The 16,039-nt window shown below is 55.5% G+C and overlaps 3 protein-coding genes across 3 annotated transcripts; 1 reads left to right on the top strand and 2 right to left on the bottom strand.

Moving 5' to 3' along the window:
* Positions 1-854: 854 nt before the first annotated feature.
* Positions 855-2,528, bottom strand: NCS57_01258900 (J domain-containing protein; the record flags this gene model as incomplete). The annotated part of the gene is made up of 1 exon (XM_053062260.1): positions 855-2,528. One exon carries the CDS (start codon positions 2,526-2,528, stop codon positions 855-857), a length of 1,674 nt encoding a protein of 557 aa, XP_052908788.1.
* Positions 2,529-10,054: 7,526 nt separating this feature from the next.
* On the bottom strand, positions 10,055-11,286 carry NCS57_01258800 (uncharacterized protein; the record flags this gene model as incomplete). Its single annotated transcript, XM_053062259.1, has 3 exons — positions 10,055-10,974; positions 11,026-11,086; positions 11,155-11,286. 3 exons carry the CDS (start codon positions 11,284-11,286, stop codon positions 10,055-10,057), a joined length of 1,113 nt encoding a protein of 370 aa, XP_052908787.1.
* A 2,429-nt stretch (positions 11,287-13,715) lies between these two features.
* On the top strand, positions 13,716-15,408 carry NCS57_01258700 (uncharacterized protein; the record flags this gene model as incomplete). Its single annotated transcript, XM_053062258.1, has 2 exons — positions 13,716-13,820; positions 13,900-15,408. The coding sequence occupies 2 exons, from the start codon at positions 13,716-13,718 to the stop codon at positions 15,406-15,408; spliced, it is 1,614 nt and encodes a 537-aa protein (XP_052908786.1).
* Positions 15,409-16,039: the final 631 nt, after the last annotated feature.

Raw genomic sequence — 16,039 nt, 5'->3', positions numbered from 1 at the left:
CAAGAGAAGCTATTCTTGTGTTATATCACGTCACGATAAACAAGGCACAGGTCATGAGAAACAAGGACAGCAATATTGGTGTGCAACATGTATTTACAATCTATTTACGGAGCAACAGTCTCCGTGACTCTATACTATATATAATGACAACACGTCACAAAGGCAATAGACTTTGATAGCGGGTTTGACATCATTGATAACCAGGTCAGGCTGTTGCAAGCCTGCCTCATTCTATCTGTTCGTCGAGACTCCATCTCCCTCCAACTCAGTAAAAAGAATCTCATCCAAGCGAGTGTGGTATCCCCAACGCCGTCAAATGTCGAAAAAAGAGAGCAAGGAAAATCTCAGACTGGGAACCTCCCGCGATCCCGTCCCCTTGCATGAATGCCGCCTGTATATCTGCGCTCCTTGTGCGTAAAGCGAGCGGCTCCAGATGCACCAACTGTTCCCATGGGCCAGCAACCTGTTGATAGTGTATGTTGATATTCATGAATGTCTCCAAACACGCGAGCAAGTCTTTGTACCGTGATCCAGTCCTTTATCCAGATGCCGGGAGCGTAATCTCAAAAAGCAAAACCGTAAAAGTCAAAGAAATCATCAGAGCAGATGACCAACGCAACCCATCACGCCTTATATCATCCCACATTTGCAGGTGCTAGTGTGCAACCCGCAAGTAAATTTCGTGTTTCGTTAAGACATATGTCGTTTCGTAAGTGTATGAAACCAGGAAGAGAACAAAGAATGCAAATGCCGATAGACAGAATCGTAATAAAAGCCGGTATGATGGAATACATGCGTTCAAACGCCGTGAAATGTAGTTCAAAACAAATGGTGGCTCATGGCCACTCTGCTGCTCACGCCGGCGTCGGGTGAGCATACTCCTCGCGGTAGGTTGGGTATGTGCTGTACTGCACGTCGCCATAGTCGTAAGCCTTGGACGTCTTGTACTTGTCGTACTGAGCGTAGCCGGGCGACTGCGAGTAACTAGCATCGCGAGATAGCGAAGGGCGCTCCCCATAATGGGAATAATATCCCCCATAAGCATCCGCCTCAGGGTCCGCAGAGCGCGAGAACGAGTTTTGTAGTCTCGTCCGACCGCTAGTATCAACTCGATACTGCGTCACATGCTCCCCACGGGGTTCAGGGGACCGATGCTTCTTGCTGCGGTGCTTGCGCTCTTTTCGACGGCGCTCATACTCGTCCTCGGAGTCACTCTCAATAATCTGAGCGTGCATCTTGGAGCGATTTCGACCACGGGAATCCACGTCGGGATATCCGCTATATGTCTGAGCTCGTGGCAAGTTGGGGACCGGGCGACCGCCATATGCATCGCTGGGCATGGTGCTGGTCCGTCGGGGAGGGGAGCCTGACAAAATGCCAGTGCTGGTGGCCGACTTTTGCACATGCGGGCGACCCGAGGGAGAGACGTCGACCTCGATGGGGTCATCGAGAACCTCTTTCGAGGGCTTCTTCTTGTAGGCCTTCTCGCCTGAGGATCCACGTCGGGGCTTCGCTGATGACCGGCGCACATCATCATCCGGAGTGGCCGGAGCAGTAAATGGTGACCCGACAGGGGGGGGAGTGGGAGCTGCTGGAGGCTGCATATGGCGAGCATATGGGTTCTTTTTTTGTTGTCGCGAGGCGTTGATATATTTCAGAGCCTCGGATTCCTTATCCTCATACGATTGTTCCGTCGGTATGGAGGGCATAGGCGGGGGTGGCACTGAATCTGTCGCAGGGGGCGCCTCTTCCCGATGGGCGGAGCGATCGCGGTCGTGCTTCTTGCTCGACTTCTTCTTCTCCGACTTGGGAGCAGGCTCCTCGTCGTCGTACGTCTCGATATATGGCTTCGCGTGACGCTTCTTCTCCTCGGACTCCCGCTTGCGCTCCTTGTCCTTCTCCTTCTCCTTCTGCTTCTTCTCGGCGCGTCGAGCCTCCTTAGCTTCCTTTTCAGCACGTCGGACGGCGTCTTCGGCCTTCTTTCTTCGTTCACGTTCGCGCTCACGCTCCTTCTCTCGTTCCCGGATCTCGCGATCACGGTCTCGTTCCCTCTCTTCACGCCTCGAGGGCTTGCCTTGATACGACGCCTCCCTTCTCACGGTGCGAACACCCTCGAAGATATCGGCACCGCGAAGATCAGTATCTTCGTAGGAGCGCGAGTAGGAGAAGACCTTGGCGCTAGGCGAAGTCGTCTTGTACGTGCGGTCGTTGGTACGGATTTCGTACTTGAACGAGGGGGCGGAGCGACTTGATGATGAGCTCGCCACCTTGGCCCGCATCTGCTCGCGGAGTTCTTGAAGGCGGACCTGATCATCGTATTTCTGTCGCTGCTTTTCATCGCTGAGGAGTTCGTAGGCTTGTTGGACTTGTTGGAACTCGTCCTGCTTCTGAGCCTTCAGAGTCGGGTCCTGGACCTTGTCGGGATGGCATTTGAGGACAAGCTTTCGGTGGGCAGATCGGATCTCGGGGAGCTGGGCATCAGGGGAAACACCCAAGGCCTTGTACGGATCAGGAGGAAGTGTAGACATGATTGATAAGTGGTTTGTATCTGGAGTCGGCACCCAAAGATTGCTTGGTGCCGGAAGGTAAGGTATTTAGCTGAGATGTGCGTGCGTTGAAAGTAGACTGCTATTGCATCGATCCGAAGGTCGTCGGAAGGGCGAGGCTCAGGAGGATGCTGAATGAGGCTGTCTCCTCAAAGGGTACGGCAGGGCTGGGTGGCTGTTTGTAAGTTGGGCTGGCTATGTTTGTTTGGACCAGCGATAGCGGTAGGCGGTCGCGGGCGGTGGTGTCCTGTAATGGGTGGTCTGGGCTTTTGGGGGGGCGGTGTCTCTGTGTCTCGTCGCCAGAGCAAGATGAGTGGGTGCTTGCTCGGGATTGCAGGGTACCGTAGAACCAGGCAGAAACTTGACTTGCAAGTGCTGGATCAAACGAGAGACCGGGGTAGGGAGGCGAGAGAGAGCGAAAGATGAAGTTTGCGTGATGCAGCCCGCTGCTGAACACGACCTGAGTATAAATCTGTAAGGTGGTTTTTGCTTGACTGTTCACGTCCACAGGGAACAGCAAAACAATGCGGGAGAAAGGGACGTTCGAGAAAGCGGCCTTGGGGTGTTGAAGAACAACGAGCCAGATGAGGTCACGGGCGACGACTGGCTGGACCAGGGAGAGGTGATTCGTCGATACCGGGGGGAGCGAGGGCGAGGGACTAGGAGTCGACGATCAGACGCCAGGAGGGGGTCCACGGCTTGGAGTGGACGACAGGGTTTGCTGCTTGGGGGTGGTCCAGGCGGTCCACTTGGCCCTTGGGTGGTGCTCCGAGGTGTCAAGCAGCTCTCAGTGGCTGCGGGTGGTCCTCAGGGTGGTCCCTGGAGGGGTGCTGCTGTGAGCGGTACTGGCTGTAACCGTAGGTACTTGGCAAGTGGTCCCTCCTCTGTTGGAGCTGGGCCTGGTCGCGACGGTGGAGTAGAGATGTCGACTCGCGGACTGGCCCTCTAGAGGGAGTGGGCTGGTGAGGCCTCGGGACGGACGAGTCGTCGACTGGTCCGCTATGGTCTATGGGCCTGATGGTCGGGGGCTTGATTCGCCCGACAGCAGTCTTGGCCTGTGGTTACTGAGTAGAGGGCAGCTGGAGGCTGCCGAAGACGGGGGAAAGAGACGAGCGAGTGGTTTGACTCGTGAGGGTGTGCGATGGCGCCTGAGGTGCGTGGGTGGTTGGTCTTTGGTGGTGTTGAGTCTTGTACCTGTGGTACTTTTTGTCCAGCTTCAAGGATGGATGCCCCAGCTGAATGGGCAATCACAGATTCCTCCTTGGGTGAGGGTGAGGGTTAGGTTCTGATCTGTTGTTGCCTGAGGCGTCGACGACTTAAAGTACTCACAGTGGAGGAGCAAAGAGAGATCCACGGGCTTCCAAACCTATCGACCCAATGCTTCAATCGGAAAGCTCGACGCGACGGGTTTGTCGGCGTTAATCAGGTACAGTGGCAAAAATCTAAGAGATGCCCCTGGACAATCAGGCGTCCGGTTTATCTCTTCTTTCGCTTTTGGGGTGGCTTATTCGGATTCTTTGGGGAACATGAGTCGCCTCCGACGTCCCTTTTTGAATTGGCTTCCCCTCGGTGGTGGCGGCGACGGCGATATGTGAGCTGACTAGCAGCTTGTGGTGAACTGACGCACCGGAGCGAGCTGCTTGGTAAGGGGTCAGGATCTCAGCTCAGCAACGAATGGCGGTGCCTTGCTCTGCCGGGCCGGCGATGGAAGAGAATCGAATGCCCTCAGCACTTACACACACCCAGCCCAGACAAGTTAGTGAGCCGCGAGCACCATGACTGGCGCTGAAATAGTCCCGAGGCCCGCTGATGCAGAGCTGCGCCAGCGGCCGCGAATGCCCAGGTCTCAGTGGTCAATGGTCGGCTGTCTGCTGAAACGGTTGGAAATGCAGCCCGTCCTGGTTCATTCACTGGTTCTACAGGGAGTGGGATGTGGCGTGTAATGCGCAGGAGGTACGCGGTCATTACGAGGCTGCACGCGGGGAGATACAAGGGGCCTAGTGGCGACGTATACGACGACCGATGTAGCTGGCCTGTTGAGTCAGGTACCTAGTGAGTCAAGGGCTGCTGCTCCTCGCTCGCTCTCCGAGGACTTCCATCGCTGCAGAGATGTGCTGAGAAAGCGGCTTCGGAGCGCGCGCGCAACGATGAGCGTCCGTCCCGTCACGATGAGTCGGAGCGAACAACGAGGAGCGACGGAGAATGAGTTCAAATGATGCTTCGGGGCCGGGGCAGTGTTAAAGCCGTCCACGACAGTCATCATGATTAATCTATCCGATAGAATGATTCATGGAAGGATTCTCGTCTCGGGGTGAAGGAATAATGCGCTTCCAGAAGGCGACTCCGTGGTGGTGTGTCCAGTACATGACATTTGCTACATCAAGCACCACCAGCAGATGTACCTCTGCATCTTGGTGGCTGGTGACCAAGTGGCGAGTTCGGCTAGGTATTGAATCGTTCGGTTCAGATTCTATCCCCAGCAATCGTCTACAGTGAACCCCATCCGCCCTTCAGTTCGGGGTAATCCGTGGGCCTGCTTAGACACGGCCAGAGATGCGGTCGGTTGTGATCAGCAAACGGTGGGCTCAGGGTCCATTGTGGAGTGAAACACGGATCATCAGAAAAGTCACAGGGAGGAGGAAGCCGAGAGGAGAAGGTTCAATTGGAGATTTCCGTACGATTGCTGCACATCAGTCGACCGAGGGCCGAACAAACTGACACTGGCTTTGGAAGGAAAAAGCAATAACCGGTTCTCTGGGCCCAATGCCTGACGTTGGATACCGGCCCGCGGGCGTCCGCGTGACATAAGGGAGCTCCAGCAAACGGGACCCCGATGAGCTTAACAGCGCTGTAAGCCCGATCGGCATTGCTTTTTGATGGTGCGCGCGGGAACGAGGGGAGCGGAAGCGGGAGGGAGGGAGGGAGCGGGACGAGACCCAGAGGCGGTGTGAGGCTGACGATGACTACGCAGTAACCACCTACAGCGCTAAGAGCCGACGCCTTGGGCGCGCTGTCTTTTAATAGCGGTTGTTAGTTGACAGCTGAAGGACGGAGACAGCTTCGTATTTCAGCATCCTCGGCGAGGCTGAAGCGATGGTCTAGATGAACACGATGGGCGGTGCTTTGAGGCCAGGCAGGTTGAGTGAAGCGATGTCAGGGTTAGCTTGACTTTCAAAGTGCAAACGGGGTTTGAAACTGAGGGTGTCGTCCAAAACGTGTCCAGCATAAGCACCGACACATCACATTTACAACAGACCATGGAAGTGCAAATGGATGCTTCTTGGGTTGGTGAGGTCTCGTCTGATTGGACCATTGACGCCCAGTTAGCTGACTGGCTTTAGCTCTCGCCTCAGACAGTCTGGGCTGGATTGGTCCTGATGCCGATGAGGCCATCCCAAAGTGAAGATGGGCGGGATAGCAATAGCTACCCTACTACACCCATCAACCTCTCTCAATGGGATAATGTGCAGTTGACAATGCTAAGCCCTAGCACGGATACATGGATCGTCGATCAGCAATTCAGGTCGGCTCTCGACTCTGGGATCGGCAATTCCCAAGCGTCAAAGCTCCCATGGAGCTCTCGTGGCCAAGCCAAGGCAGACCAAGCTCGAGAGTCGGTGTCTGGTGATGTCCCATTGATGCTCGTGCCGGCAACCACCAGAACAGCCAATTGATAACACCATCGCCATGGCGACGAACATGTTAGCTTGAGAGCAATGCCCCTTCCTCCAAGGCAGCTTGCTGAAGCGATGCAAGCTAGAGGGTAGCTCCAGGCAAGGTACCGCAGAGAGCTCCACGGAGGAGAGGCTATCCATCTTGGCTCGATATCGCTCTATCAACGGGACTAGCAGAGCAGCAGGCGACCAGGTGCAGCAGATAGCCCTGGCAAGGCTCCCCCTCCTCGGTCCCCTTGCGAGGTAACTTATGGAGTGAGTGGGCGTCCCAGCGTTGCAGGCCATGGCATCCGCATCACGGGGCATGCATTTTCCCAAGTTCCATGGCGTCTCCAAATCTTCTCTCGCTTCACCCCCTGTGGCCCGCCAGAGGTGGATACAAGGCATCTGGTTGCCATGGCTTTCATACACAAGCGAAGGGATTCATGAGAGTAAACAGAAGATGGCTCCGTGTTGCGCCGGAAGTATAGAGAGACGAGAGGGTCAGACGGAGCCTCCACCCTATGGTCCGGCAGTCAGAAACCCCCACGGTGTAGAGGGAACCATGGCGAGGTGCCCTGTGGGGTGATGGTTTTCATGAGAGAACCGAGTGTCATGATGCCGATGGCACACGAAAAAAGAAGACACACGACCATCCCTCAGGGAATGTGTCCCTGCTGCCGACTCCTCATCCGATGGGACATGGACCTGCAGATGTCGCGACCAGACCAATTCGCTCAGGCCAGGCCAGGCAGACCCAACCCAACGCCCCAGGCCAGCATCAGGTCTACTGGAATGGGAACAGAGAGAGGGTGGTGAGGGGCAGCTTAGCCTCTCTGCATGACACCATCCAACTTGTCGAGTCCTAGATTTCTACCCAAAGAAAAGACTGGCTGATGCAGTTCCAATCACATCACACTCGCTCGCACAATAAGCGCCTACACCTATTGTGACGGCGGACGGAGAAACCACGCATCCCCATCTGCTCTCAATAGTCAGATGTCTCCCAGATCAGTTGTAAGCATCGGGCTCTTGTGACAGCGGAAAGGGTGGTCATCGGTCTCATTGGCGTCATGGCTCTGGTCGAACGGCTGGCTACAGACGACGCACACCAGAGACAATAGCAGAGACAGAGATGGTTGTTAGACACGCAATGATTGGAGGATATCTGCTCCGCTTGCTCGGGAAGGAGTGGAGCTTCAAACGGCTTCCCATTTGACAGCAGCTTCCCCCCAACGTCGTCCCCAGTCTTGTCCAATGAGGCCTCGCTCCCACGTCTCGCTGACTCTCTTCCTCTCGCCTTGCTGAGGGCTTTTTTCAGGCAATACGGACACATTCGACGCCCAAGAGCCCAAAGAGTGCGCATTAGATGCGATGCGCTGTACGACAGGCCCATGTCTGTCTATGACTGGTCCAGCTCGCAGCCCGGCAGCTGAGGGAAGATCCTGGGGAAGAGAAAAAACGGCCACCGCCAGAACGAGCGAAGCCAAAAGAAGATGGTCGACGCCCAAACCCTCGAGTCTTAGCCAGGGGGTCTGGCTCCCAGTCAGGACAATGGCGGTGGAGCTCGACGACCGAAAGAAGGAGCTTGCCGACTGCGATAGGAATAGCAACACCGACTATCTGCGCGCAGACGAATCGCGAGCGGGAGAGATCGATAGAGACCCCTCGACGATGGCCTCTCTAACCGTCTCCAGGCAAGACCGGCGCTGCTCGGCTGGGGCCTGACTTGATCTGGTGGCAGCCAGTGGCTTGAGGATCACAGGCCTGGGCTCCTGGGTTGATCCCAGCTCCCCCAGAACCCCCGGCAGCAGCGTCTCTGGTTGTTGAGAGCAGGTCTGTCTCTGGCCGCAGTCAGCACCAACAACACGAGCTGAGGTGACATACAGCATACAGAGCATAGCATAACGGGAGGCAAAGTTCTAGAAGGGTTCTGCCAGCAACACGCACCTCTATGCCCCGAGGTGCACGACGAAGCTGCGAGGACGACGATCAAGACCAGTGCTGCAGAAGAGAGAAGTGCCATGACATCCAGGACGCACCACCATCATACGGTTGTGGACAAGCACCGCGAGGATCCAAAAGAGAGGGTGACCCGGGACGAACCCACTGCCTCTTGGGCCATGCCATCGTTGGAGCGGGTTTTTTCTCACTACGCTGTAGGTGCAGCTAGTGATGGAGGGCCACGCACCACGTGGGCGGTCTCTGTTAGACGCCAGACTTGGCAGAAGCTTGCTGTTGGACTCTGTTTGCGATGGGGCTTTTCCAAGTTATTCCTGCTTGTTTGCTCCCATGGTGACGGCAACACTTTGTCCATCTGTCCACCATGTCAGAGACGAGCCCAGAAACTTGGTATCAGGCCCATAACTTGCTGGAGCCCGACTGCATCGCTTCTACAGTACAACCTATGCACAACTCGACGATCGATACCCTAGATCATGCCGCGATTGGCGATGGCATCCATGATGCTCTCCCACGCGTTAATGACCCTCCCTCTGCCAGGGAATATCCCGCGTCGACCCGCGTGCCATCCCCTGTCCAAATGCCTCACAGCTCTCCAAGTCAGCGGTCTCTTTCTATGTCTACCCGGCGACCCCGTCGATCAGCCATGAGTCTTGTACCCGTTCCTGGGAAAATCCCCGTGTGCCATCTGTTTTTCTTACTTTTTCCCTTCCTCACCCTGGCGGGCGCCAAACGCGGGGTGAGGGCCCGGGCGTCTTGTGCATCTCGAGTCTGTCCCTCCTCGTACAAGAAAAGAGAGGCTCTCGTGAACCGTGGCTTGACTGGGCTGGACCATGCTTCGCCGCTCCCAAGATAGAAGACCGCGTTGGACAGGAGACTCAGCCACGCCATCATTCTGGGCTGTAGCGCCCACCTTCTTGTTTCTCCTCTAGGGCTGAGGGCATCACGACGGCTTCCCCTAATGAGACTCCCCCGTAGTGGCGGTGAGAGAGGATGGCATCGCAATTGGAGCAGCTTTCCCCCGGTCCACACCAAGCTTTCTTTGAGTCCCCGCAGATTAATTGAATCCTCGATCCATGTCCCCGATGACTGACTACTGTTTTGTTTGGATTCTATACTCTTGTTGGTTTTCTGTAACTGCGACGACCGGTCATGGGGAGGGAGGGGCATTTCCTGCTCGGTGTTACCATGGGAGAGAGGGGCGTCATCATGGCTTCCCCCCCTTCTGTTTCACCTCTGAGAGAGGCAATTTGCTTTGTGCTTGGCCCGGTGTATCAATGGGAGGGGGTGATGGCACGGCATCGGGATTTGGAGAAACTGTGCGTCTTTGCTTTGGAACTCGGGAGAGCGCCACGGCGTTTGTTCCTGCGGCGGGCAAAGAAAGTGGCCAATGTCGATTGCAAGCAACGTGATGATGTTCTAGATGGCTCCCGAGGCTGCTGCTGCGTTTACTCCAGGGTAGGCTGGGATCGATACTTGGGACTACACGAGGAGACATGATGGCACGATGGTGGCTGTAGATGAAAGGCCTGGCATTCGCTTTTCCTGATATTGGTGTTCTTGCCATCTTGATGGGTGTACTCTTTATTGGAACCACGTCGTCGTGGTCATAAATTACAGTTGATCCCGTCCGACACTAGGTGTCGTGGTTGATGAGTGCCACGGTTCATCGACGACGTGGAACCAGATGCTTTGCTACCAGTCACATAAAGAACACGACCCAAACGGGGAGACTGCAGACTGACACGGCACGGAGCTGCACTTTAACCATTTTACACTCGGCCACTTGAAAACTTGATAAGAAGCCTCCATGTCGGTCGCAATCTTCTCGCCGAGCTGGTTGGGCATCAACCCGGTTGAGTCAATGCCAAGTCTAGGGTAGCCAGGAACGAATCAGGGGCTCTCGTCGTCCCAAACAGGAAGATCCAAATCGACCACGATGGGCTTGTAGAACTGCTTGCCGCCTACGTGCGGATACCGGCTCTTCATGATGGCGGCGTTTACCACACACGTCTCTCGACGACCCATCCTGCCAGCGAGGGCGGCCTGATCGCACCGCGGAGACGACGGATCGCCACCCAGTCCGAGGGTCCCGTGGCTGGCTTCGACATCTGGTCCAAAGGTATATGGAGGACTGTCCGCCGCGGTGATGGGATCGGAGGGAGTCATTGCGTCAACGTTTCCTGCAGTTGACCCAGATCGGCCTGGGTAAGATCCGTCGTTGGCGAGCGAGGGAGCTTTCTTCCCGGTGAGATCTACCAAGCTCGTCTTGTTCCCCTGGCCTGGATCCTGCCAGCGGACGACGCTCTCTTCCTGGTAGGCGACGTTTCGACAGCTCAGGTCCCACGTCACCCGCTCGGCGCCTCTTCCGCTATGGATGTGCCCGCAGACGGCAAGCTGTGGCCTCACGCGCCAGAGGGCCTGCCGCAGAGCCTCGCAGCCGGTAGCTCGACGCTCATCCGTCTCGTCGCAGTGCGTCCGCGGGGGCGTGTGCGTCACGACGATGTCCGTGTCGAGGGGGATGAGCTCCCAGAGTGAGGTCAGATCGGACCAGTTGCTGTGGTTCTTTGGGGCGTCATAGTAGAATGCCCACAATCCGTGACGTGGAGAGTAGGGAGACCCAAAGACCTTGAATTCCGTGTGTGGTCCTGTGGGTGATCTCAGGCGGATGGTAGCCGATTCGTGATAGAGATATGTTATCGAAGATGAGGCAAACAGTCCGAGGCACTCTTCTGACGACTGAGGGTTATTGTTGTGAAAGTACATGCCATGTTCGGCGTAAAAGTCCGAGTCTAGCGTGATATCATGATTCCCTTGTGCCTGCCGTCAGTCATCATGACCTTCATCATATGGAGTCGTCATACCCGCAATGACAATCTTGGCCTCAAAGTCTGCCTTTTCCAACCAGGCTATCGTCTTGGAAAGCTAAATCTTGCGGTCAGCCTCATTCTGTCGCCCAAGTCAAACGCCTCAGGGTCCAAGGGGTGACAAACCTCGGAATAGCTTCCCTGGTTCGTCAAGTCACCCGCATGAATGAGGACATCTCCCTTGGGAAGTTTGACCGTGCAATTATGAGTATCCGAGATGCAGACGATCCTGGTCCTCCTCCTCGTAGACGATGCCATGACGTTGGTTGAGCCGTTTTATGTAACGTCGTCCCAGAGGATTGGTTGAGTTTGTGCTAGTTGGCAAGCCAAAAGTATGATGAGCCTCAGTGAAACCAGAAATGTGATGGCGACTGTTGGCCATGCGAGTTGCGGGGTTGTCTTAGACAAGTTCTTTCAGAAAGCGGATGCGAGAGTCATGTTGATTGTCATGGACGTAAGGGAGAGCTCGGCGTATTTGTTGAAGGGGGTTGGCTGAGAGGTTGGTTCACGTCATTGTCGGAGAGTTGATGAAGGAACTGGGAGCTGATAGAGAAGAAGTTTGTATTTTCAAAGCTATGTCGGTACGGAGTAGAGAATCGAGTAGACAAGGTGAATCGAGAATGAGATTCGAGCCGAAGATGAATGAGTCACGTCGTAAGCTGAGCAAGTCGTGAGAATGATGACGAGCAGCAATACCAGAGGTGAATCAGTTGTTGGTCAAAAGGACCGAGGCTGAGCGACCAAGATGGCGGATCCAGATCCAGATCCAGATTCAGGCATTCATTGAGACCCAAAGGAAGGGAAGGGATGGACTCTTGACGTGCTTAATGAGGAGCAAAAAGAATGCTAGTTTGATGAATGACGGAGGTTGTCACGGCCGTAACCGAGATGTTGGAGAAACAAGTGCCGTGGGATTGTGGGGCTGTTTCATGAGGACAGTACGGTGCGAGGACAGTGCGAGGCTAGCATCAGCGCTAAAACTCCAAAACCTGTGGCGGACAGGTTCTTTTCTGGTTGTGAACTTGAGTTTTGGTGAAGGGTGAGTCTATTCGCAACGTGATGCTTGTACCGTTGTCGATGATGAAACTGGCCGCGTTGAAAGTTTCTTTTTCCTTCTCGTCCTTGTTGCTCTTGCACCCTGTTTGCCTTGTCTGGGAAAAAGGACTCTTGCAGAACGATAACCAACCCCCTGTCAGTATGGACAAGGAACACGACAGGGTCAGAAGCGGCCGGTCCATTCCCAGCGCAACGGGACGGGCTCTGGAGGGAAGCTAATCTCGGCATCACCTTGTTCAAGTCAAGGAGAGGTCGTTCCTCTGGCCATGTCGAGGACGATTGTAATAACGACGCTGGTCGACTTTATGCCACGCTGATTTGTTTCTCCGCCCAGAGGCTAGAAGGAGGAGAGATGCCAAACCTGAACAAGGATACCTTGACGGCGCCAGACGCGAAAAAGCAACTAACCTCGGACCAGATGTTCTTGTCTCCCCAACATCAACAACGCCAAATTTCCCCTCTGACCGTTCGTGTCGTCCTGCCCTTGTCTGTGACCCTGGCACGGGTCTGTTTCCTTCAGGGGCCGGGACTCTTGTCTTCCACTCACGGCTGGTCTTTATCTGCGCGCCATTCCTCCAGTGCGTCACCAATTGAGCAATCAGAATGAAACAAACGGCGGCGGCAACTAACATGGACGGGCCTAGCGTGCAGAGGGCAGCCTCAGAGGCTGCAGAGTTGCGCCAAGTGCGATTCCGCCGTCGACAAGAGGATGCAATCATCGTACATGAACCGTGGCGTAATCATGACTCCTCATTAGGTGGCCTCCAGCGAGGGGCCGAGAAGAGAAGAGAGGCTGGCCCTCCGGATAACCCGTGAACGAGTCCTGCTGCAGACCACATGAACAGCAGAAAAGAGATCTAACCATCCTGGTACAAGATGTCTCTCCATCATACAAATTCATATCCCGTCTCAAGCCACCTCTAGGGTCCTGTTGCTCACCCCTGCAAGACTGTCCTCCACTGTATTTCCGGGAGAGCCCACTGGAGCCCGCTGAAATTCTCCTCCGTAGCAGCCCCGGCCATAGCGGACGGGGAGGGTTGCAGGGGCCTGGAGGCACCGGCTTCTAGCGCAGTTCAGGTGCCCGTCCCCAGTGGACCGCCAATCCAACACAGTGCGGCTACCCCGACGCGCCCTCAGCCAACCAACCCCCCTCGGACGGGACCTCCTGTCTCCCGTCCTGCAGACATCAGTCCGAAAACCCCCCATCCTCATCTCTTTGCAAAGCTCCCTCTCCGAGCCCGACGCGCCTCGATTTTCTAGAGAGCCGTGCCGTGATCTTGACTGACGGCGACATCTCCATCGTCGGCTGTCGAGGTTTACGTCTGTCGTTTGTTCCGAGAAGCGGCCTTGGTCTTGTCTAGTCGCCTCTTTTCACGATCCCCTCCCTCCCCCTTTATCGCCGGCTCCGACTCGTCGCGCACATTTGACCCGCCACGAACCGTCTCTCTTTGTCCGACAGCGAATATTCCGTTTTACTAGTGACTAGCTCGAGTTGCTACCCATATATCCCGACACCGTCTTCTCGTATACGATCGCACATTCTCTCGCCGTACCGCACTCACCTTTCGTCTCTCGCTCCCACCGCGCCGCCAGATCCTCTACCCATTCAGGGGGTTGCGGGCGCCATCGATATGGCCACAATGGCACCCGCCCCGACTTCGACCGAAAACATTACTCCGCCGCGCAGCAGTCATGGCTATAGGGACTCGTGGGGATATGCTCATCCCCAGAAGGAGGTACGAAACCTTTCCGTCCTGCAGGAGGTGTCGACGTCACGGGACATCTGCATGTGCTGCAGTACTGACCGCTCGCCAGCCCCTGGACGACGATATGAATGCCACCACGAACCACGACTACACGCATAAAAACCACTACTCTAATCAAAACGGCAACACGAACGTGCCATCCTACCACTCTGCCATGGACCGACCTAGTCGCAAGAGGAACTCACATGACAACCTCTCGAGCGGCAAGGTACGCAACTCGGTGGATGGGACACACTACGGTAGCGAGCCCAAGACGAGCCCAACTCTAGATGACGGCTCTTGGGCAACCTATGGACCTCACTTGAATGGTGATGAGTATAGCCGAAACGCCGTGCCCTTGGAAAATGCCGTCGTCCCCGACGAAGAAGAATCCAAGTGGATTCACCGAGACAAGCTGGCAAAAATAGAGAGCGAAGAGCTTCAAGCTGCAGGCTTCTTTGTCCCCAGAACGCGCAACCATAGCAAGCAGAGACGAGACAGGAGCCGCAGTGCTATGCGCCGAGGCACCGACGCGTCCGAACAGAGCCACGCCCCCAGATCTCGCAAGAATTCGACCGCTGTCGAATCACGAACCGCCGAGCCAGTGGTGGAGAGCTGGGATCTGCGAACTCCCGAAGAGATCCGTGAAGAAGAAGCCAATGCTTACTTCACTTCAAACAACCACAAGGGAGGCTCTCGCATTCCGGTTGCAAAGGTTAGTCCAGTGCCTATTGTTGTCGACTGTTTTGAGCGAGGATCCATTGTTTCGAGGAAGACGAGCGAGAGCCCCGATGGAGAAGAATCATCTTTAACAAATGAAAAGACTCGACCTGGAAGCGCACACATGAAAGGGCCAGACACCATGTCGCTCAACGGAAACACCACCTTGCCTGCGCCGAAGCGCTCCGCTACCGATACGTCTCCGAAGAAGCCTGCGCCAGGCGTCCGGAAGACGTCAGGGCCGGGCAAGACGGCGACCACGACGGGGAGACCAAAGACGCGCTCTGGGTCTACCGGCGGAAGCATCTCAACCCGACCCTCTACTAGATCCGGAGAATTGTCTCCCGGAAACAAGGCCCCCGAGGGCGACCCCCCATGGATGATCAACTCTTACAAGCCCGATCCTCGACTGCCCCCAGACCAACAGCTGCTCCCGACAGTCGCAAGACGTCTACAGCAGGAGAAGTGGGAGAAGGAGGGCAAGTTTGGCGATGTCTACGATAAGGACTTCCGGCCGCTCAACGATCACGCCCTCCTGAGGCCCACAGAGCCCGAGAAGACCGAGAAGGCCGAAGAGGATAAGGATAAGGATAAGGAGAAGTCGCCAACCGAAGACGAATGGCCGCTCAAGCTCGAGCCGACAAAGAGTCCAACTCAACGCCCAGGCGGATACTCGACCATGCCCAAGATCTCGGACAAGCATCATAGCCCACTGCCGAGCCCAAGGACGCCAGTTACACCACATGCGCCACCGCAAGAGGAACCGAAGCCTCAACCAGCTTCCCAAGCTCCCGTACAACAACCACCAGCACCTGCTGACGACGACAAGGGTGGCTGTGGATGCTGTGTGGTGATGTAGAGTCCCTTTAGCCGTTCCTTTCTGTCAACCGCGCGACCCAGAGAAAAAAAGAAGACCGACACCGACCCAATGTGTCCCGACGACACTTTACGACGAAACGAATTTCCTTGCCAATTACCTTTCTGCTTGCATACAGCCCTTGTGTTAGTTTACCGTACCATACCAAGCCAGCCGCCTGCTCAGCGACGCAACTGCCATTCCCTTTGTTATACCGTGTTAGCGATTTCTTTCATATACCTGGACGGGATGCTACCAACCACTTGTCGCCGTGATGCAACCTCATCGCGAGAAGAAGAGAAGACATAGTCACTGGCCTGACACGGATGCTCGACGACGACGAGTGGTGTTGGTTCCCGGCCTGCAGACGGGACTCTGATTCCTGCTTTGGGCGTCCTACATTCTCATGTATTTAATTATCGGCGTTGGCGCTTCATTTTTATTTGTCCTTTTTATACAGTTGGTTGCGGTTTTTTTGCTTTTGACTTTTTGAGGTGTCTCTCTTCCCGTTGCACTTTGTGAAGGGAGTAGGAAAAGACACCAGAAGGGGAACGATAAAATGGGGATGGATGCTGGGTGTAGTTGGTTGAACTCGAGCGAAAGTCGCAGCGATTCTGGGTTGGATGACCCTGAG

Source organism: Fusarium keratoplasticum, chromosome 10, assembly GCF_025433545.1.
Source record: "Fusarium keratoplasticum isolate Fu6.1 chromosome 10, whole genome shotgun sequence".
Classification (NCBI taxonomy): domain Eukaryota; kingdom Fungi; phylum Ascomycota; class Sordariomycetes; order Hypocreales; family Nectriaceae; genus Fusarium; species Fusarium keratoplasticum.
The sequence above is the reverse complement of the archived record's forward strand: the minus strand, read 5'-3'. Positions and strand labels throughout refer to the sequence as shown.